Below are 23,885 nucleotides of genomic sequence, written 5' to 3' on the forward strand. Positions count from 1 at the left end.
CAGTGAACAGGGCTGAGTTGAAATACCAGACACAACCTCTGGACCGGTGTGGCGCTGTTTTTGAAAAATGCAGCCTTTTTTTCTGATCCTTTACAATCCCTTTAACACTTTGTATACACAGGGGATTTAGAGCTCCGATTTACAGGGCAGGGTCAGGATGATACACTCGCCTAGACATTGGTAATAGGTCATACAATTGTCTGTGCCGATATAGACTGGAGACAAACAAGCTTATGAAAAAAAAATGCTTTATTGAAATTAAAATGCTACAGTTCATCCACTGGTTGTATATAGAATATTACGGCATATATACACCTATATGTACGCGGTCTAACAAGGCGTCAGTGCCGCCATTAGTAATTCCATCTTATATACAAAATTGCGGCCCTCCATTTTATTCCACTGAACTTCCTTGAAGGGTCCTCGCAGGTAATTCCACTTGTTGTCTTGTAAGACGTCACTCTTAGGGACCTCTTTACTCTGACATCGGGGGAACTGCACCATGACTTTACTGCCGCTTTCAGGTCCGTTGCGGACTGTAAGGGAAATGTACAGAAAATCCATTATTAGAAAAAAAGCACCTGCTATGTCAGAAGGAACAAGTGTCAGAACCGAACAAATCCTACTAATATTATAAATGTGAAAGTTTGTGGGTTTGGATGTTTGCGCATCAATCACAGCCAAACGGCTGAACGGATTTTTCGGAAATTTCATACAGGGCTACATATTGGTTAGCGGACAGCTTGCACAGTATTGTTAGCGGCCATTTTCCCGTGACCTGTGCGCCTGCACAGTCTGCTCTGCCCGAGACCTACAAGTTACGAGCCTGCGCCGGAAGAAGACCTTGAAGATGACGCTGTGGACAAAGAAGGAGGCGGCACTTGGAGACACTTCTCTGGCAGCGGTAGGGACATCCTCATTGCTGTTTGAGCGCTGGGGCCTGCCCCCATTGCTGCAAGAGAGCTCATTTGCATACTAGTAAAAACCAGCATTTCTAAGGAACGGTGCGGCGGAGACAGCAAAATGCCGGCCAGCGGCCATTTTTGGGAGGCTGCTTCTGCATTGAACTACAAGAGCAAGAGTGGCCTCCCAAAAATGGCCACCGGCCGCCATGCGCAGTCAGCTCTACTAGTGTCTCACTGGCAGAGCCAACTGCGCAGGCGTCGGAGGTGACGCAGGAGGAAGACAAAAGAGAAGGGGAGGATCCAGCCGAAGATAGAGGCGTTGCAGGATCGTGTTCTTGAGCAGCAGTGGGGACGCCCCCATCGCATTTTCAGTGCTGGGGCCCGCCCCCATCGCTGCCAGAGAACTAATTTGCATACTGGTAAAAAAAAGAGGTTTTAATGGTAGAATCCCTTTAAAGGAATTTCACTGTCTATGCCATTTAGCAACTAGTACAGTTAAAGGGATTGTTCAGTTTCAATAGATAAAAGTCTAGAATGAAAAGTTGTACATTCTTCCAATATACTTTCTGTATCGATTCCTCCCAGCTTTCTAGATCTCTGCTTGCAGAAAGTATATAGGAAAACTGTACAAATTTTTATTCTACACATAAATTTTATTTGCTTAAATTGGAGAATCCCTTTAAGCTCAGGAAATAATGGCCCCCTATACATAATAGATGGGTAACACACTGAACGACTGAGAGCTATAGATCCGGAGATAGTTCTAGGACACAGGCAGGAAGAGGAGAACCCAGAAATATCCTTTTATGTTCTTCTCTATCTGGATTTCACACTCCTATTTACATGAACGACCCACAAATAACAGGAAATCTATGTTCTCCTAATGATGGGAGGCACTCGGCATGTCCCAGGAGGCCGGACCAGATGATGGAGACACACAGAGCTACACAATGCAGGGCTCAGCGGTAGATAACACCGTCCTCTATCTGTGCAGCAGAAACAACTCACTGCAACAACACAGGGAACAGGACCAGGGCAGTATTCTCTGGAATCTGCAAGGAAAGCAAAGCCTGGAAGTGCGAGGCTGTTTATACAGATTATCTCGTGTCTGGTTCTGTAAGAAGAGGCTTATAGAGGGCAAATAAATACTTAGGAAATCATTACACTCAGGGAATACAACAATCACCCTTTTATTTTTTGCAGGTGGATAGTAAGGTGGTATCAGTCTAAAAAAAACTCCTTCCAACTCCTCTATTCCTTTCAATGTATGACCACCTACCTGAAACAGTATAATCCCCATTGGGAGAGGCCACGGTTATCGATGACGCATTGCCGATGCTCTCTACTGGGCCCAGACCGACGTGGTTGCTGAAGCTAAGGACGTGCCAGCCCATTACTTTGGCCAACTGCTGAACAGCAAGGACCTGGTGCTGAGACATCTGAGAAGAAGACAGGAGAGGCAATGGTTAATAAGCAGGACATGTCCGGCAGAGATGAGCGAGTACTATTCGAAACGCACGCACCCACAGGAATGAATGGAAGCGGCCAGCACGCAAGGGGTAAAGCGGCAGGGCGCCGGCAAAGTCTGCGTGCTAGCCGTTTCCTTTCATTCCTATGGGTGCGTGTTATTCGAAACGGGAGTAATAGTAGTCGCTCATCTCTAATGTCCTGCTCTATATAGGACTACTTTCAGTGTGCCGTGGCTCCCCTAGTAGTGGCTGCAAGCAGAGGGAATGTTATCATGTAGGCCTCATGCACATAACAGGGTGCGCAGGCCGAGGGGGTTCGGACAGTTTGTCTTGGAAGGCCAAGATGGATTTAATAGAGAAATGGTGACATCCCCTATCGATATAATATTCTATATTTTAGAAATGAATAGAGATGAGCGAGTAGTACTCAATCGAGTAGGTATTCGATCGAATACTACGGTATTCGAAATACTCGTACTCGATCGAATACCACTCGCTTTTCGAATGTAAAAGTTCGATGCAGAACCAGCATTGATTGGCCGAATGCTATACAGTCGGCCAATCAACGCTGGTTCTTCTCCTACCTTTAGAAGTCTTCTCCGTGCAGCTTCCCCGTGGCATCTTCCGGCTCTTCATTCACTCTGCCAGGCATCGGGCCTGGGCAGAGCCGACTGCGCATGTCCGCTTGTAGTGCCGGATGCCTGGCAGAGTGAATTCAGAGCCGGAAGACGCCGCGGGGACGCTGCACGGAGAAGACTTCTCGGAGAATCCAGCCCGACCCTCACTCGTGGACTTGGTAAGTATAATTTGATCGAACGTTGCCTACCCCTGAAACGAGCATTTTCCCCCCATAGACTATAATAGGGTTCGATATTCGATTCGAGTAGTCGAATATTGAGGGACTATTCGAAACGAATATCGAACCTCGAACATTTTACTGTCCGCTCATCTCTAGAAATGAATCATGATGTAGAAAGGTGAAGTGTAGTAGGTCACCTGAGACAGGAGGAAGTCTTGTAGCTCCTGTTCCTGATGGGACAAGGTGATCACTCTCCCATCTCTGTGGACGACTCTTATCTGATCAACGCCAATGTTTAGCTGTAACTGAATTGATCTGGAGGAACAAAAATCACCAAGAAAGTAGAAACCAAATAGAAAAGACACAATACAGAGTCCTGGCCTGAAATAATGTCCCTGGAGGACATAACTGTATAAACTACATATAGAAAGATTGGAAAAACTTTGGAAATTTCTAAAACAATTTTCTAGTTCAGCCCCCACTTGACGCAGAGAAATGATAAATGCTGCAGGAAACGGCTTTAGGCCTTTAAAGGGGTTTTCTGCCAGTTGCGTATTGTTGATCTCTTGCGTTAGGTCATCCATATTTGATCAGTGATGGTCGGACACGAGAGTTATTACAAACTGTAGCAGTATTTGCATGGCATCACGCTCCTGGTCATACGACCTGTTTGCAGCTCAGTCCTATTCAAGTGATTGGGGAGTCGAGCTGCAGTACAAAGCACAGCCTCTATACAATGTACGGCGCTGTGCTTGGTATTTGGTAAAGAGGCTGCAGCATGGAGTCTCTTGGAACAGCGGACTGGTAGGGGCCCTAGGTATCGGACTCCCCACTAATCTAAGGAAAGGTCATCAATCCTGTAAAACCCTTTAAAGGGATTCTAGCATTAAAATCAATTTTTTTTTCTCCATCATACGTAGAAATCCCAGTTTTTGTCAGTATGCAAATGAGTTCTCTTACAACACTGGGGGCGGTCCCAGGCACTAATACAGCACTGGGGGCATCTCCGATGTTACGAGAGAACTCTCCAGCACCGCCTCCATCTTCTTCTTGAACGGGCTCTCTGCGAGTCTTCTTCTGGAGCTGGGTTCAAACTTCTAGACCTCAGGCAGAGCCGACTGCGCATGCCTGGACCACAAGAAAATGGCATGCGCAGTCGGCTCGGCCCGAGGCCTAGAAGATTGAAACCCAGGACGGAAGAAGACGCACAGAGAGGCTGTTCCTGAAGAAGATGGAGGCGGCGCTGGAGAATTCTCTCGAAGCATTGGGGACACCCCCAGTGCTGTTTGAGTGCTGGGGACCGCCCCCAGTGCTGCAAGAGAACTCATTTGCATACCGAACGGTGGTGCAGAGAAGACATCTAAAGGTAGGAGAAGAATAGCCTTTCTTAAGGCTATTCCTACGTGTGATCGACAAAAAAATGTGATTTTAATGGTAGAATCCCTTTAAACGGACTGCGAAGGCTAAGGGTCCACAGCCGCCGTCTCTCAATGTGTTGCAGAGCTACAGCATGCTGGGAGTTGTAGTTGTACAACAGCTGCAGAGCAATAGTCGTACACAAATTAAGTACAAGCACTCACTTGCAGATTTGTTCGTATCCTTGGGATGTTATTAAGACTTTGACACTGGACTCATAGACATCATTGATACTGGACCAATGGGCTTGGATTTGGGGGTCTTCGATTCTGCTGGCCAGACTGTCTATAGTACGGGCCGTCCTATGGTAAGAAAACACAGGGGTTTAATGGGCATTAGAAACCACAGCTTGGAAAGATTAGATGCAGTTAGAGAATTCTGCCTCGTGTTCTTCCTCCTGGAATTCTACATGGTTTATAGACCTTCCCAGTTGTCAATTTACTCACACATTTCCAGGAGGAATAACAGAGGAGCTAAACACCACATCGCATTCCTTTCCTTTTGGCCTATTTTATATAAATCTCTCCGATAAAATCTGTTGCTAATGTTAGGAGAGCATTCGTCCTCCGGGTGACCACGTACCTGCTTCTCAGGAAGATGTGCTTGGCCTGCTTGATGATCTTCTCCAGGAGGCCTTCACTCTGCTGCATGGTATTAATGTCATTCTTGTCAAAGGCCTGAGGCCCGGCGAGGCGCATCCTCTTGTGACCGAACGGAGCGCTGGCCGGATGGGGCATGACGATGTTACTTAACGTCTGCTTGTGGAACTGCGAAAATTAAAAGGACAATACCCAGTGTTAAGAAGCCAGCCCTGTCACACGGGATTTGTGTCGCCGCCAGTAAGAGCCGTCCACCCGGGTGTCACCTCTCTGATCAGCTGGTGCAGGTTGTGCTCCAGGACATACAGATGGTCTTCTGCGTTCATCTTCTCCGACGACAACTTCTGAGACTTCTTGTCGTTGGTGGAGTGACAAAATGATAAAGAAAGCTGGAGGCCTGAGAAGGAGAGAAACATGTGCGCATGTTATAGTGGTTAACCGTAGCATGCCCATGACCCCAATGTAACCACAGAAGCCGCTACAAAGAGCTAATAAAGTTATTGCAAAGATTTATTTGCATCAAAACGAATTCTGCAAAACCTCCTGCCGTTCTGAGTACACAGATGATATGCAGAGCTATGCATCTGCATGGTTACAGACTACAGTCTGCATGTAGTCTGACCTTACAAGGAAAAAATATGATGTATCACTTTTACCACCACTTACCCATTAGTCACAGCAGGCCATCCTTCTCATTCCAGTAGTCACAGCAGGCCATCCTTCTCATTCCAGTAGTCACAGAGGACCATCCTTCCCATTTCCCCAATAGTCACAGCAGACAGTCTTTCTCATTCCACTAGTCACAGCAGATCCTCCATCCCATTTACCCAGTAGTCACAGCAGTTTCTTCACATGTTCCCAGAAGTCTCAGTGCATCTTCCTTCCCATTTCCCTGGTAGTCACAGCAGATCATCCATTTCATCTCCTTTGTAGTCACAACAGACTAGGCTTCTCATTCCTCCATTACCCACAGCCTCTTGTAGCCACAGCAGACCATCCTTCCCGCTTTCCCAGTAGTCACAGCAGACCATCCTTCCTGCTTTCCCAGTAGTCACAGCAGACCATCCGTCCTGCTTTCCCAGTAGTCACAGCAGACCACCCTTCCCGCTTTCCTAGTAGTCACAGCAGACCATCCTTCCCGCCTTCCTAGTAGTCAAAGCAGACCATCCGTCCCGCTTTCCCAGTAGTCACAGCAGACCATCCTTCCCGCCTTCCTAGTAGTCACAGCAGACCATCCTTCCCGCTTTCCCAGTAGTCACAGCAGACCATCCGTCCCGCTTTCCCAGTAGTCACAGCAGACCATCCTTCCCGCTTTCCCAGTAGTCACAGCAGATCATCCTTCCCGCTTTCCTAGTAGTCACAGCAGACCACCCTTCCCGCTTTCCTAGTAGTCACAGCAGACCACCCTTCCCGCTTTCCCAGTAGTCACAGCAGACCACCCTTCCCGCTTTCCTAGTAGTCACAGCAGACCATCCGTCCCGCTTTCCCAGTAGTCACAGCAGACCACCCTTCCCGCTTTCCTAGTAGTCACAGCAGACCACCCTTCCCGCTTTCCTAGTAGTCCCAGCAGACAATCCTTCCCGCTTTCCCAGTAGTCACAACAGACCATCCTTCACGCCTTCCCAGTAGTCACAGCAGACCACCCTTCCCGCTTTCCTAGTAGTCACAGCAGACCATCCGTCCTGCTTTCCCAGTAGTCACAGCAGACCACCCTTCCCGCTTTCCTAGTAGTCACAGCAGACCATCCGTCCTGCTTTCCCAGTAGTCACAGCAGACCATCCGTCCTGCTTTCCCAGTAGTCACAGCAGACCACCCTTCCCGCTTTCCTAGTAGTCCCAGCAGACCACCCTTCCCGCTTTCCTAGTAGTCCCAGCAGACCACCCTTCCCGCTTTCCCAGTAGTCACAGCAGACCATCCTTCCCGCCTTCCTAGTAGTCACAGCAGACCATCCGTCCCGCTTTCCCAGTAGTCACAGCAGACCATCCTTCCCGCTTTCCCAGTAGTCACAGCAGACCATCCGTCCCGCTTTCCCAGTAGTCACAGCAGACCATCCGTCCCGCTTTCCCAGTAGTCACAGCAGACCATCCTTCCCGCTTTCCCAGTAGTCACAGCAGACCATCCTTCCCGCCTTCCTAGTAGTCACAGCAGACCGTCCGTCCCGCTTTCCCAGTAGTCACAGCAGACCATCCGTCCCGCTTTCCCAGTAGTCACAGCAGACCATCCGTCCCGCTTTCCCAGTAGTCACAGCAGACCATCCTTCCTGCCTTCCTAGTAGTCACAGCAGACCGTCCGTCCCGCTTTCCCAGTAGTCACAACAGACCATCCTTCCCGCTTTCCCAGTAGTCACAGCAGACCATCCTTCCCGCTTTCCCAGTAGTCACAGCAGACCATCCTTCCCGCTTTCCCAGTAGTCACAGCAGACCACCCTTCCCGCTTTCCTAGTAGTCACAGCAGACCATCCGTCCTGCTTTCCCAGTAGTCACAGCAGACCACCCTTCCCGCTTTCCTAGTAGTCCCAGCAGACAATCCTTCCCGCTTTCCCAGTAGTCACAACAGACCATCCTTCCCGCCTTCCTAGTAGTCACAGCAAGCCATCCGTCCCGCATTCCCAGTAGTCACAGCAGACCATCCTTCCCGCTTTCCCCATAGTTACAGTAGACCAACCTTCCCGCTTTCCCAGTAGTTACAGCAGACCATCCTTCCTGCTTTCCCAGTAGTCACAGCAGACCATCCTTCCCGCCTTCCTAGTAGTCATAGCAAACCATCCGTCCCTCTTTCCCAGTAGTCACAGCAGACCATCTATCGCATCAGGTGTACGTCTACTACAAGTGATCTCAGCAGGGCTGCCTTCTCCCCCCTCCCTCAGTAGGAAGTCACAGCAACTTTCTTCTTTACAATGGTCACACTGCTCAATAAAAACTTAAGGTCCGTCTAATCGTGGCTGCAAATAGACAGACAAAATGGGATCCTTTAAAGGGACTCTGGCTAAAAATCGCTAAGAATAGTGAATGTGCCAAAATAAGAAATACCAATATTAACTTTTCCAGCGCCTGCTGGTCTAGTGCTGATGTGTCAGTGATGTGAAGATTTATATACAGGTGATCGATAGTCGGTGATACCTGAATATACAGCACAGGCCTGAAGATGCCACAAGAATACGGGGAATATGGGGCAGTGGGGACCACCGGAGCATCAGGGACTGATAAGGTTAACGCTGAACAGATTTTGGACATACCCTCCATACAGGAACATATCACGCACATCTCCCTATAACCCGCCATACAATACAGCGAGAGAGCTGCATACAAAGCGAGCCCCATACACAATGTGGGAAGTGCGGAGCGCCAGAGAACAGCCTGTGCACGGCCAAAGATGGATGTTTGTCTAGTACAAAGGCTACCAAGGAAACGGCACAATGTGTCAGCTCTCTGGCTGTGCCTCCCTTTATGCCCAGGAACCTCAAACCTTCCAACTCCATAAAATATTAAGGCTTTACCGCAGCACACAAAGAGCAGACCACAGGGGGCGCCGCATTTACATTTACAAGAGCATAAAAGATTGGCTTGTTTAACATGGAAACGTAGATATTTTAAGGAGATTGTATCTCGCTCCCCAAGAGGCTGCTTTGTGACGGTGCGTAATAACTGTACTCGCTGCATTTCACGGGCGCTGCCGTTGGGGGGCTCCATTGTTTGTAAAGAATTTTAACTTTTATTTATTGGATTTTCCATTTGCGAGCACAAAGCGGGCACATTTATAACCGCGAAAAGAGGGAAGAAAGCTCAAAGTAAAAGCTGCAGGGGAAATAACATGACATGCCGTGCAGGCTGTATACTTAACCCCAGAACTGCTGGAGCACTGAAAGGGGGTGGGGGCTGTATCCACATAAAAGGGGGTTACAAAACAACTATTATCTGATCTGTCCTTAGGAAAGGTCATCAACTCGGATCAGTAGGGGTGCGACATCTGGCACCCCCATGATCAGTCACCAGTGACGTTACGTTTCTAGTCACATGGTCTTGCTACAGTCCCACAATGTAGTCATAGCGCTCATCTGAATGCTGCGGCCTCTTCAAGCTACAGATTGGTGGGGCTGTTCAGTGTCACCCCCCCACAGATCTGATATTAATGGCCTATCCAGAGGCGTAACTACCGGGGTAGCGGCTGCCACAGGGCCCGAGACAGTAGGGGCCCAGCGACAGCCGCTACCGCTGCGTTTTTTTCTTTGTTCTTAATAGGCCTTTATTGGCTGGTGTTATTCCATCTGGTAACAGGCCCTATTTACTTAATGATGCTGGCAGGGTCTAGGATCCCAAAAACACTATTATTATATTCAGGGGTCTTTTCAGACCCCCAAGTATAATGATCGGAGGCCCAGGAGAGGCGAGGGAACATAAACACTGTTACTTACCTCTCCGGGTTCCAGACAGGCTTCAGGCCTACTTCAGTGACGTCCCTGACATCACATGACCGGGGCCTGCGTCCTGGGTCATGTGACGTCCCGGACATCATTGAAGATGGCCAACACCACTGAGGACTACAGCGGAGCCAGGGATAGGTAAGTAACATTGTTTTTTGTGTTGGTACCGCCCTCTTGATCTCCGATTATACCCCAGAGTATAATAATTGTTCATGGGTGTTCACATTGGGCAATAATACTGTGTGCAGGGGCCACTATGGGGAATAATACTGTGTGCAGGGACCACTATGGGGCATAATACTGTGTGCAGGGGCCACTATGGGGCATAATACTGTGTGCAGGGGCCACTATGGGGTATAATACTGTGTGCAGGGGTCACTATGGGGTATAATACTGTGTGCAGGGGCCACTATGGGGCATAATACTGTGTGCAGGGGCCACTATGGGACATAATACTGTGTGCAGGGGCCACTATGGGGGATAATACTGTGTGCAGGGGTCACTATGGGGCATAATACTGTGTGCAGGGGCCACTATGGGACATAATACTGTGTACAGGGGCCACTATGGGGCATAATACTGTGTACAGGGGCCACTATGGGACATAATACTGTGTGCAGGGACCACTATGGGGTATAATACTGTGTGTAGGGGTCACTATGGGACATAATACTGTGCGCAGGGGCCACTATGGGGTATAATACTGTGCGCAGGGGCCACTATGGGGTATAATACTGTGTGCAGGGGCCACTATGGGGTATAATACTGTGTGCAGGGGACACTATGGATCATAATACTGTGTGCAGGGGCCACTATGGGGCATAATACTGTGTGCAGGGGCCACTATGGGGCATAATACTGTGTGCAGGGGTCACTATGGGGCATAATACTGTGTACAGGGGCCACTATGCGGTATAATACTGTGTGTAGGGGTCACAATGGGACATAATACTGTGCGCAGGGGCCACTATGGGGTATAATACTGTGCGCAGGGGCCACTATGGGGGATAATACTGTGTGCAGGGGCCACTATGGGGTATAATACTGTGTGTAGGGGTCACTATGGGGCATAATACTGTGTGCAGGGGCAACAGTCCCATTTAAGTGAATTAGGTTGTACTGTACATGGAAAATGGATGGAAGTACGTACCTCTGACCAATACTAAATTTATCAGGAACTTTTAGGAACTCTGTGCCGGGCTGAAGAGATCCAATCAGATCAAAACAGCTGTCCTCGGCTGAGAGACTGTACTTGGTAAAATCCCACATCATTGCAGCAAAGGCCTCTCGGAAGGTTGGGCAATATGTTAAAGGGAGCGCCCTCTATTGGGCTGTATGACTGAGGCACTGTGTTCCTAATTATATCATGGAAGATAGATTTGCATATTCTTCCCAGGAACTTTCAGAATGGGATATACAAAATAGATAAACAAAAACATACGCTTTGTCCTCAAAATACAGCTTCCCTGTCCATGGACCGCGCGTGGTAAATACATACTGTATATACAGTACAGAAATAGCGGAAGACTGGCACCATTTCTAATCTCATACAGCTGCATTTAAAGGGTGAATGGGTCAAAACGGTGCGTTATAAGGCGTATGATGGTTGAATCAATCACAAGAAGGGAGGGGGTGTCAATATCCCTATTGTACAGGTGCTGTCCAGGAATAGGATACTGAGCTCCGCTTCCTCTTAGACCAGTGACATCATATCTATGGCCATATACATAGGAATGAGGCTGAGCTGCAATACCAGGTAAAGCCACTACACGATGTATGGCGCTGTCCTCATCGAGCCATCGTCGTGCATATGTTTTGCTTGACTATCTTCATAAATCACATGGAGATTGAATGGAGTGGCAGAGTGTATACGTGAACATTGCTGCATTCACTCATTATATTCGCCTGTACCCGATACTCCGGTGTCTCCCATTGCGGTCTGGTCCTGCTGCTCCTGGGAAGTCCTCATCGCATGTGACAGCCGAGGCCTAAGGAAAGGACACGGGACGTCACAGGTGACATATGCGAGTGACGTCACAGTTCCTTTCCTTAGGCCACTGGGACGTCCAGCAGAAGTTGCACCGAGCACTGGACAGTGGCAGAGAATACCGGAAAATTGGGGACAGGCCTCCTTGCCAAAAACTGCAAATCCTGGACAACCTCGAATATTGAGGGGAAGAAAAACCAGTGACAATAAAACCTGTAGAACTTGTATTTCTTACCTGGAAACGGTTGGGAGATGATCTGGTTCTTGACGACAATGTGAGGGATTTGGGATTTGATCTGAACGGCTTCACGAGACAACTGTGCAAATATTTCTTTGCAGAGCAGGACATTCTGCGCCGCTTCCAACTTGGTCTGCCAATGTGGTGTCCCTGGAATCAGGAAGCATGGGGGTGATTAAATATTGAGCGAGCAGGACTGATCTTCAGCAGATGGCACCGGCAGAAGTCTTGGAATGGTACAAGTAACGAGACCAGTTTTCTGTAAATGAATCCTAGTAACCATATACTGAACAATGTTGCATCTTATGAAAGGACTTTGTCTTAAAGGGGCTGTCCGGGATATGAAGGTAATTGATACCGATGACCTATTCAAAGGTTCGGTTATCAGAGTCAGATTGGTCAAGGTCCGACCCCTGGACTCTGTTCTGGCCGCTACAAGCTATATACCAAGTATACGGCTGGAAACAACCTTACTCCTTGTCCCACTCCCATTCACTTGGCTAGGAGCAGGGCACCTAGTATATAGCTTCCGGCAGCTGAAACCAATGACCGGGACAAGGTTCCTGTGGAAATCAGTATCAATGACCTCCAGATCCTGGACAACCCCTTTAAATTTCTCACCATATTAAAGAGCTCCAATTGCTGGTCAGCTGTAATATACTTGTTCATCTCACAGAGGATTACTCAATACAATGGTTACCAATTCTCACCTGTAAGAAATTTTAGATCTGTGCAAGGCTTCTTTAAATGTAGATGGTGAGCCCCTCATAGAGCTCACAATATACATTTTTTCCCTATCAGTATGTCTTTTTGGAATATGGGATGGAAATCCATGCAAACACGGGGAGAACATACAAACTCCTTGCAGATGGTTTTTGCCCTTGGCGGGATTTGAACACCAGGACTCCAGCACTGCAATGCTAACCACTGAGCCACTGTGTGGCCCCTGCGGTTCTCTTTTAAGAAGCTCTTAAGATTTTCCTCCAGCTTAGCTCCCAATCACTCGGCTAGACAAGGAACTGGTTCCATTCATTTGAGCAGAGCCTTGTCTACGCTGCATAGCTGGTGGCCGGGGTGGTCCTACTGGTCACCATGAAAACAGATCAATGTTGAAAACTTTTTGTTAAAAGTTGATTGACAGACGCGTATTTCCTTGCCTGTTTTATATAGGAGAACAGTCCGCTGCGGAGGACACGCAGTACCCGAAACGTACCTGGCTTGGCTTTGGGCATGGGTCTTTTGAACAGGTTCACTGTGCCGAGGTCACCGATATCTGACGACTGCCTCTGAATGGAAACCTACAACGTAACAAAGACAGATAAACAATATAGTAGATGAGCTGAGCCAGTATTACCCAGTTAAGGACCTGGCCCAAAACTATGTTAAAGACCAGGTCCTTTTTTTTTTTTTTTCAAAACTGACATGTCACTTTAACCCCTTCCTGCCGACGGCATTTTTTGATTTTCGCTTTTGACTCCCCTCCTTCTAAACCCCATAACTTTTGTTATTTCTCCGCTCTCAGAGCCATATGAGGTCTTAATCTTTGCGTCACAAATTTTTCTTCATGATGCCGCCATTAATTATTCTGTATAATGTACTGGGAAGCTGGAAAAAATTCAGAATGGGGTGAATTTGAAGAAAAAAATGCATTTCTGCGACATTCTTACGGGCTTTGGTTTTACGGCGTTCACTGTGCACCCACAATGACATGTCCCCTGTATTCTGTGTTTTGGTATGATTCTGGGGATACCAAATTTATATGGTTTTATTTACAGTTTAACCCCTTAAAAAAATCCAAAACTGTGTTAAATTTTTTTTTCTTTCTAAAAGTCGCCATATTCTGACAGCCGTAACTTTTCTATACGTCCGTGTACGGGGATGCATAGGGCGTCTTTTTTTGCGGGGCCAAGTGTACTTTTTAGGGAAATGCTATTGCTTTGATCGCTTTTTATTCAAATTTTTATCAGAATCAAAACAGTGAAAAAAACGGCGGTTTGGCACTTTTGACTATTTTTCCCGCTACGGCGTTTATTTTTATATATTTGTAGAGCGGCCTGATTTCAAACACAGAGATACCTAACATGTAGGTGTTTCACAGTATTTAACTACTTTTATATGTGTTCTAGGGAAAGGGGGGTGATTTGAATTTTTAATACTTTTTAAATTTTTTTCACTTTTTTTTTTGCATTTATTAGATCCCCTAGGGTCTGATCACTAATGCAATGCTAATGCATTGCAAAAAATCATCCTTTCTTTTGCAGGCTGCATAGACCAGCCTGCAAAAGAGAGACTGCAGACCGGCCGGGGAGCTCCAGGCGCCGGCGATCACCGGGAAAATGGCGCCTCCGGCGCCTTTGACCGTGGTGCCGGAGGAGTTAATGCCTCCGATCGGTCCGGGGACCGATCGAAGACATTAGCGCCGGTTGACTACTGCTTAAAGCAGTAGAAAGTTAAAAAGTTTCTTAACCCTTTCAGCATTTCACAGCATTTAAAACAAAATGGAGGTCAGATTTACATTTTTCAATTTCTGTCACTAATATATTCATTTAGCCCTAGAATTTAGACATTTATTAAGGGTTAAAAGAGGAATTCCACCCCACATTTTGTTACACAATTTCTCCCGAACACGACAAAATCCCATATGTTCTGTTCCCCTAATGTACGGGCACACGGTCGCTCTCAGAACGGATGGAGCACTAATTGGATTTTGTAGGCCAGATTTTGCTAAAATAGTTTGCAGGCACCATGTCCTTTTTGCAAAACCCCCAAGGTGCCAAAACAGTGGAAAACCCCCAAAATGTCACCCCATTTTGGAAACTAGACCCCTCAAGTAATTTATCAAGGGGTAGAGTGAGCACTTTGACCCTACAGGTGTTTCACAGATTTTTTTTTTACCATTGAGACGTGAAAATGAAAAATTACTTTTTTTCCAATAAATCGTACATTTAGCGCCATATTTTTAATGTTTGCAAGTAGTTAAAGAATTATTATTGTGGCCATAATGTGCTGTATGGGGACATGGCGGGGCTCAGAATGGAAAGAGCACTATTTGGCTTTTGGAGGGCATATATTGCTGGAATAGTTTTCAGGTGCCATGTCGCATTTGCTGAGCCCCTAAAGTATCAATACAATGGAAACCCCTCAAAGGTGACCCCATTTTAGAAACTACACCCGTCAAGGAATGTATCAAGGGGTATTATCATTTTGAGAATAAAAATGCTTCCCAAAAATTAATGTACAAAATGAAAATTGAAATTTTGAAAGAAATCTGCCATGTCGGTGCCCAATACATTGCAGCCACTTTGTGTTGTCAGAGACCTGCACTCCTAAAACTATTAAGGGGCCATCCCGAGGGGCAAAAAATTATATATGTGGGTGTAAACTGCTGCTTGGGCACAGAGCAGGGCTCAGAAGGGAAGGAGCACTGCGCTTTTTAGCTTTTGGGGTACAGATTTAGAGGGACTTTCTGGGTGCCATGTTGCTTTTGCAGAGCCCTGGAGGTGCCAGTAAACTGGAATTCCCCAAGAAGTGACTCCATTTTGTAGGGGCAAGTTTAGGGTCTCTGCAAAAGTGTCATGGCATCCAAAAACCAAACCAAAAATCTGTGCTCCAAAAACGCAATAACCTTCTTCCATTCTGTGTCCGGCTGTGCCCTAATATCAGTTTATACCCACATATGACATTACGTCCGTTATCCCGGGTACACCAGTGTTATACATGTGGCATAGACTGCAGTTTGGGCGCACAGCAGGGCAGGAGCGCGAAGCGGCTTTTGGAGCACAGATTCAGATGTTTGGTATCTGGACGCCATGTCATGTTTGTAGAGCCTGTAAGGTACCGGAAAAGTGGATTCCCCAAAGGAGTGACCCCATTTTGAAAACTGCACCCGTCAAAGAATTTCTCAGGGGGTGTAGTGAGTATTAGTATCCCGGACGTGACTGTACAGCAGATGGTGAAGAGGGAATATATAAGCTGTGCGGAGGACATTGGGAACACCACATTCCCTACTATGTCCCAGTAGCTCCTATAATTGGGGGAGTCACTCTGGGGGTCACTCTGGGGTCATTTCTGGTGTCTGTTCCCTCATAAGCTGTAAATTTGGGGTGTCCCCTGATATCCGCTCGCACAGCTCATATATTCCCTTCCTGACGCAGCAAGTTGTATTCTAATAATTTAGCGATTTTGGGGTTGTTTGTCTTCACATTGTGAGATGCTATATTCTCTTTATTTTTCTGGTGACGTGGCCATATAAGGGCTTGTTGTTTGCGGGATGAGATGTATTTTGTAATGACACTATTTTTGGGTGCCTACAACTTACTGAATACATTTTATTAACTTTTTTTTCTGGATTTAAAAAAAAAAAAAAATTCCGGTATTGCGTTTTACCTTTTTAATTTTTCGCCATGCAGCGTACAGTATAAGTAACATGTGACCTTTATTCTGTGGGTCGGTACGGTTACGGCGATACCTCATTTATAGTATTTTTTTATGCGATACTAATTCTGCAGAGGGAAAACACATTGGGGACATAAATCAATGTTTTTTGCATCTCCATCTTCTGAGAAGTGTAACATTTTTATTTTTTGGTTCACAGTGTTGGTTGGGGGCTTATTTTTTGCAGGACAATGTGTACTTTTTATTGGTACTGTTTTGGTGTATGTATGACTTTTTATAGCACATTTTGTAAGGTGAGATGGTGAAAAATCACTACTTCCGGCAGGTTTTTTCCACTGTTCAACGTGTACGTTAAATATTGCTTCAGTTTTATTGTACAGATTGTTACTGACGCGGCGATACCAAATATTTATTGTTTTTATCAATTTTTAGTTTTTTTTTTTTTTAAATAGAATTAATTTTCTATAGACAAAAGGGACATTTTGGGGCTTTATAACGTTATTAATTTTTTTCAAACACTTATTTTTTTACTTTTTTTCCCCCACTTCATGTGTCCATTTAGGACACTTCTATCAGCAATGCTTTGATTGTTGATAGTATTATGCTCTGTGAGACACAGCCTGCACGTGTCTCACAGAGCATAACAGGATGTCAGGCTGTGCAGACGCACAACCTGACATCGGAAGGTCCTGGCAGGATCAACCAGGTACGTGGGGGCTCCGGGCAGTCTGGGGTCACTGGCCAGACCCCAGGCTGCATGTTACTGGTACTAGCAGGGGGGGGGGGGGACATTTAAGTGGCAGATCCTTTTGGATCTGATCGTCATGCTTGACGATCGGATCCAAAGGGTTAAATCGTTCCATCGGAGCTCATTTCCGACCGGACGATGTCAGGGCGGGTACTAGGTGCACCCGGTTCCGATCTCTGCCAGCTGGGTCTCTGAAGACCGGCCTTAAATTTACAATTTAACCTTAACTGGTTAAATCTAATCAGAGAAGATATTATACTGTAGTAGATGGTATAACACCAAACACAATCTCTTAATTGTAAGAATTAAGAACTGTTCCTCTCTGCAGACATTGCTGTTACATACAGGTTATGGCGCCCCCTGGTGTTCTTCTGTTCCTCTCTACTTAGGAGTGGCTTCTCTTAAAGAGGACCTTTCATCAGATCGGGCACATGCAGTTTTATATACTGCTGGAAAGCTGACAGTGTGCTGAATTCAGCGCTTTCCCGATCTGTGCCCGGTGTAAAGCGCTATCGGTCCCGGTATCGTAGGGCTTTACAGTCAGAAGGGCGTTTCTGACACTTAGCCAGGGACGCCCTTCTGTCCAGCAGCGCCTATCGCGCTGTACAGTGTGAGCGGGGAGGAACGCCCCCTCCCTCTGCTCACAGTGCTCATCCATAGACAAGTATTATCAGGAGCGGGTGGGGGGAGTTCCTCCCCAGTCTTAGAGCACAGCGCGATAGGCGCTGCTGGGCAGAAGGGCGTCCCTGGCTAAGTGTCAGAAACGCCCTTCTGACTGTAAAGCCCTACGGTACCGGGACTGATAGCGCTTTACCCGGGGCACAGATCGGGAAAGCGCTGAATTCAGCACACTGTCAGCTTTCCAGCAGTATATAAAACTGCATGTGCCCGATCTGATGAAAGGTCCTCTTTAAAGACCTTTCATGGTTTGGGGCACAGGCAGTTCTATATACCGCTGGAAAGCCGACAGTGCGCTGAATTCAGCGGACTGTCGTCTTTCCCGATCTGTGCCCTGGGTGAAGAGCTATCGGTCCCGGTACCGTAGCTCTTCACAGTCAGAAGGGCGTTCCTGAAACTCTGTCAGGAATGTCCTTCTGTACAAGCAGCGCCTATAGTGCTGTGCTCTGAGACCAGGGCCCTCACAATTCTCATAACCTGACCGGTGTATTTGCTAGGCCTTAGTGGTGCTTTGTCCACCCACTGACAGTGACAGGGCAAAGTGGTCACATGACATCACAATGGAGGAAACATCATGGAGGCTTTGCGACTACACCAACTTCAGCTTCCCGAAACCAAGGGGGTGTAATACAGGGGCAGACTGGCCATTGGGGTGAATGCAGTCACTTTTCAAGGCTGGGATCCAAGTGACTGACCTTCAGATAAGCAGAGCCCTCCAAGTCGCTGGGTATCTGTACATCTAGCGGGCAGTAGTCTTCTGGGATTTTCTTATCTAAATCGATGTCTGTGTTCTTTATGACTTCAAAGGTTCCTTGGTGAGGAAAGAGTGATCCTAAACAAAGGAGGAAAGAGTAGAGTCAAGAAGTGCGGAAACAAAGGACAGACCAGCAGAAGTCTGTCTTAGAATTCTGTAGGACCATCAGCAAGAACTAGAAATTCCTCTTTGTAACGAATCATGTCTATTAATAATTAATAATGGTATTAGGAAACGTGATCGCTACAAGTCTGACCACCGGATTCTTTGACACCCCCCGCCCCCTCCTCCACCATCCAAAAAACATCACCAGCTTTGACCGGAGCCGAGTCCCATGCAGTCCAGTTGAGCCCCATTGATCTTCACCTTAATAGGATAAGGGAGAACTTCCCCAAACTGGAAAATCCCATCCCCCCTACGACTTTTTACTGCCTACCAAATGGACATGTGTGCATTCAAAAACTACGAGGATTTCCTGCAGGGCTGACTCCTGATATATAGCTTAGGATTAGAGATTGAAGGCCAGAAACTTTTATTTCGTAAAGATCTGAGGCTCAGAGCAATGCCTTATAGCTATCCATTCTATAGGATGTACCTGCACTGCGGTAGCTCAGGTCCCCCAGGATCTTATCTCCCAGTTTTCTCAGCTTCCAGTGTTGCCGTAACCTCAGCAGTTCAGAGTTGAAGTCTCGCTGCCGCTTGTTCTCCTGGTTCTCTGCTACAGACTTGGACAGCCGCTCGCCTCCTTTCAGCAGAATCTGTGCAGCGCCCAGGAGGGATTTCCGCTTTGATACCAACAGCAAACCGTGCTGGTTCTGAAAGAGAAGGTTATATCTCTAGAGCTATCTATCTATCTATCTATCTATCTATCTATACACACACACACACACACACACACACACGTGTAATAGACCGTGACTCAGGAGATCCAGCTTACAACTAATGGAACATCATAAAAAACATATTACTTCCCCTATTCCCATATTGATACCGATGGCCTATCCTTAGCATAGGTAATCAATATCCAACGCCTGGCACCCCCATAGTACAGCTGATATCTGCACAGACAGTTCTGTGCTGTGTATGGATTGTGCCACACTAATGCAGCTCAGCCCACATTCACATGAAAGTGAGCTGAGCGTCAGTACCCCACAGCATGGCCACTACACAGTGTACAGAGCTGCTTGCTTCCATATCCAACCAGTGTCTAAATTGTGGGGCGGTGCTGATGTCAGACCCCACTGACCTGACCTGGCTGGCGGCCATTTTTGGGAGGCCGCTCTTGCTCTTGTAGTTCAATGCAGGAGCGGCCTCCCATAAATGGCCACCGGCGGCATTTGCACTCGGCTCTGCTGGTGTCTCACTGGCAGAGGCAACTGCGCGGGCGTCGGAGGTGACGCAGGAGGAAGATGACAGAGAAGGGGAGGAACCAGCCGAAGATAGAGGCGTCGCAGGATCGTGTTCTCGAGCAGCAGTGGGGACGCCCCCATCGCATTTTCAGCGCTGAGGCCCGCCGTCATCGCTGTGAGAGAACTAATTTGCATACCGGTAAAAAACGGTATTTCTAAGGAACGGCGCGGCGGAGATCACAGCTAAAGGTAAGACGAATATCCTTTCTAAAGGCTATTCCGACGTCTTATCCACAAAACAAAAAAAAAAAAAAAAAAAAAAAAAAAAAAGAGGTTTTAATGGTAGAATCCCTTTAATGAGTAACGCTAGGTTCACACCTGCGTTCTGGTCTCCGTTCTATGGTTTCCATCTTCTGCATGCCAGAAGACGGAAACCATTGACCGGGTCCGGCCGTGCGCGGCGGTGAGCGTTTTAGGCTCTCCGCCGCGAAACCGGATTTTTTTATCCGGACACAGAGTACTGCATGTCCGACTCTGTGTCCGGATTATAAATCCCGGTTTCGCGGCGGAGAGTGCAAAACGCTCACCGCCGCGCACGGCCGGACAGCTTTCTCACCCATTCAAATGAATGGGTGAGAAAGTCTCCTGCAGGTTTCCGTCTCCTGCCTCTGTTTTAGGCAGGAAACGGAAACCTAAAGTACGGAGACCGGGCGCAGATGTGAACGAGCCATAAGTCTCAAGTCTCCTGACCTGTCTATCAATTCTTCCCCTATACTATGTAACAACAATTATGGGATACCTTTTCTTAGAACTCTGCTTTTATGTCTTTGCTCTGTTATTCTTCCTGGATATACATGAACAAACTAACAAGTGTGTTACCATCCATCTTATGAACAGGATGAATTTCCACGCTGCCACCTCTGAATGATCATCATCAGTCTTTGCAGGGATACATCCCTAGGTAGTAAACACACAGGGGTCAAATATGTCAAGGAGAAATAACAGAGGAAGACCACAATGAAGAAAGAGGCTCCTGGCACTCAGTGAAATAGTGAGAGATCGTCTATAAGGTGCACTGGTGTCTATGACACAAAACATGCTGCTTACACAAAGCTTCCTAGGCACGTGTAATATATTTCCTAGAGGTTGTTGGTTGTAAGGACTGGGTCAATAAAGTATTGTTGGGCCGGAGGCTGCCGCTGTCGCCATGGGGTCTACTTACCTGCTTTGGAGTTAGGGCATCCTGGGAGACAGGATCCAGGTGCATGAACCTCTTGTCTTTCACAACGGTCAGCACATCGTACAGGACACACATCTCAGTAAGGGCACCTCGTAAATGGTTCCGCACCGAGTCCCATGGCCAGAGTGATGGTTGGAATTTGACGAGACCTAAAGGGAGAAACATCGTAAATTAAATAAAAAATTGAATCCGACTTATCCAAAAAAAGTTTGTGATGAGTCACCAGCCAAGGCGGGTTACAGAGCATGCTAGGGGTTGTAGTTTCATGACTGCTGGAGTCCCATTGATTGCTGACCCCCCCACCACAGGCTGTCAGGGCATGCTGGGAGTTGAACTTTTGCAACTGCTGGAGTCGCATTGATTGCTGATCCATTAAATAGGAGAACCATTAAAGTGCCGCTGCTCTGTGATCCCTGACACAGACGATCAGGACATGCATGGCGTTGTAGTTTTCTGACCGCTGGTTTCCACCGGTTGCTGACCCCTACTGCAGACTCTCAGAGCATGCTTGGAATTGTAGTGTCATGGCCACTGAGCATACTGGGAGCCATAGTTTCACCACCAATGAAGTGCTGCTTATTGGTGACCCCCACCACAGGCTGTCAGGGCATGCGGGGAGTCACAGTTTCACAACCGATGGATTTCTGCTGGTTGTTAACCCGCACCACAGGCGGTCGGGGATCCTGGGAGTTGTAGTTTCACAACAGGTGGAGTGCTACTGATCGCTATCCCCTGCCCAAGGCTGTCAGGGGAATCCTGGGAGTTGTAGTTTTATGACCAGTGACGTATGACACAAGCTGTCAGGACATGCTGGGAGTCATAGTTTCCCAATCGGAGTGCTGTTGGTTGCTGAGCCCTCACACAGACAGTCAGGGGATATTGGGAATTGCAGTTTCATGGCCGCTGGCCGGTCACTGTCTAGAGACTCCTGATTTATGATAGTTAATGGACACCAAAGCCAAATCTCAGCGCCGTAGCTATAGGAGGTGCAGCGGGTGTAATCCCTACCATGACCTGGACCTTGATAAGGGGGCGCCACAGGTTACCCTCTGCCAGGTCTACATGCCTATAGCCAATATAGGTGCCATGCAACCATAGACGGTCATGTTGCTCTGCAAATCTTTCACTCATACAAGTCTCCTAAAATAATGATTTTTCATTGCCAAAAAAAAAAAAGCACAAGTCCCCTCCATTTACTTGTGTCAGTGACTCACAGAGTAACCCCTCCCACCCAACCACATCCTATACAATCACATCGGCCGATCCCCATCCACACTCACCTTCCTCCTCCTCCTGGTCTCCCCAGTCGTTTTCCCGTGGCAAACCTACATCCTCATTCCCTTCATCATCAGAATCCTGCCCAAAGTCTATCCTTTGGGCCAGTCGGGCTAGATTCTGCGACATGGAAAGCGGCTGCACATAAGTCTCCGAGCCATCCAGCCCAACTTCCTGCACCTGCTTCTCTGCAGAAGACTCGATGCTGATCTGCACCGACGGTCCCCCAGACATGACTATAACCGGCGCCGATCACAATTTAATAAAAATATATAATGCGAGATGCGGCGCACTCTGATGACGTCGGCGACACCAGTAGTTCTCCGGTGTGGGCGCGGCGTGATGACGTTGGAGTCTCGTGATTGGCGCTGGTGACGTAAGGCGTGCTGAATAAATAGCTGCGTACCACGTGAGCGCCAGTGTTAGTCAGAACTGCGGAGGGGAAGGATGGCGGGAGGAATAATGGCGGCGGGGGGGAATAATGGCGGCGGGGGAATAATGGCGGGCCCGTTCTTATTCAGTTTCCTTTCCTAGATATGATAGATTAGATACGAGAGATATATAGATATGGAGATGGATAGATAGTGTTGGAGCTAAAATGAGAGAAGACAATTATGGTCAATACTCAAGAAATGTGAGAATTCCCAGTATACTGATGTGGGTGCTAAAAATATAGTAAAACAGGGCCACATGGTGGCTCAGTGGTTAGCACTGCAGCCTTGCAGCGCTGGAGTCCTGGTGTTCAAATCCCGCCAAGGGCAAAAAAACATCTGCAAGAGTTTGTACAGTCTGTTCTCCCCGTGTTGGCATGGATTTCCATCCCATATTCCAAAGAAAGACATAATGATAGGGAAAGATGTACATTGGGAGCTCTATGAGGGGCTCACAATCTATATAATATATATATATATATATAGTAGAACTGTGATCTATAGAACACCAATAAATATGAATCTACATTCAGGGAAACCTCTCCAAATGACCAACTCCTTACCAAGACTCCATTTTTCTCAGTTTCATCTTTGAGGTCTTTATATACACAAAAGGAAAAAAAAATTATTTTTTTTTAAAAAAGCTGCAAATGTGTTGTTACTTGCAGCCTTAATCCCACTCCCTACTGTAACATTAAGGAGAATCTTTGCGCATGTATCCTCCCATTAACATCTTATTCATGTTCTCTCTATCCTTGCGGCAGTACCAAGGATTACACTGGGGAACAATTTGAGAAGTTTGATTTTTGAGCTGTTTTATAGTTAGGCTTGGTGGTTTCTAAACTAGTTTTCTTCCACCACATCAAAAAAAAAAAAAAAATGGCAAGGACAGGACATCAAGCACATGGTGAACCCTCTCCAAAAACAACACTCCTTCTGCACAAACACCTTACCACGCCGGCCAGTTACAATGATTATTTCATCGTTTTCACCTAGTTTTCTCTTTTTCATTGCATTTTAACCACAGATGTTAAACAGAATTTTTCTGCAAGTAGAATTAATTTTTTCTTGCAATATTTTTTGGACTTCTGTTCCAATGTCATTTAGGCATGTGTTAATATATAATAGTAATAAATTTTATTTATATAGCGCCAACATATTCTGCAGCGCTGTACAATTTGT

The 23,885-nt window shown here is 47.0% G+C and overlaps 1 protein-coding gene across 1 annotated transcript; it reads right to left on the reverse strand.

Annotated features, from left to right (window-relative positions):
• Positions 1-256: 256 nt before the first annotated feature.
• On the reverse strand, positions 257-22,582 carry MED17 (mediator complex subunit 17). Its single transcript, XM_075266100.1, has 12 exons — positions 22,278-22,582; positions 20,980-21,146; positions 19,004-19,223; positions 18,350-18,486; positions 13,047-13,131; positions 11,831-11,983; positions 5,455-5,585; positions 5,172-5,356; positions 4,754-4,891; positions 3,371-3,488; positions 2,185-2,344; positions 257-536 (listed from the first exon to the last, which is right to left on the reverse strand). The coding sequence occupies exons 1-12, from the start codon at positions 22,504-22,506 to the stop codon at positions 331-333; spliced, it is 1,929 nt and encodes a 642-aa protein (XP_075122201.1). The 5' UTR covers positions 22,507-22,582; the 3' UTR covers positions 257-330.
• Positions 22,583-23,885: the final 1,303 nt, after the last annotated feature.

Source organism: Leptodactylus fuscus, chromosome 2 (genome assembly GCF_031893055.1).
Source record: "Leptodactylus fuscus isolate aLepFus1 chromosome 2, aLepFus1.hap2, whole genome shotgun sequence".
In the NCBI taxonomy this organism is placed as follows: domain Eukaryota; kingdom Metazoa; phylum Chordata; class Amphibia; order Anura; family Leptodactylidae; genus Leptodactylus; species Leptodactylus fuscus.

Excerpts from the sequence above, each read along its gene's own strand:
- MED17 (XM_075266100.1), bottom strand. The coding sequence starts at position 22,506 with ATGTCTGGGGGACCGTCGGTGCAGATCAGCATCGAGTCTTCTGCAGAG. Across the intron at positions 13,132-18,349 it reads AGGGCTCTGCTTATCTGAAG|GTTTCCATTCAGAGGCAGTC; the intron begins GTCAGTCACTTG and ends GTTACGTTGTAG. Across the intron at positions 5,586-11,830 it reads CATCTCCCAACCGTTTCCAG|GCCTCCAGCTTTCTTTATCA; the intron begins GTAAGAAATACA and ends TCTCCTTCTCAG.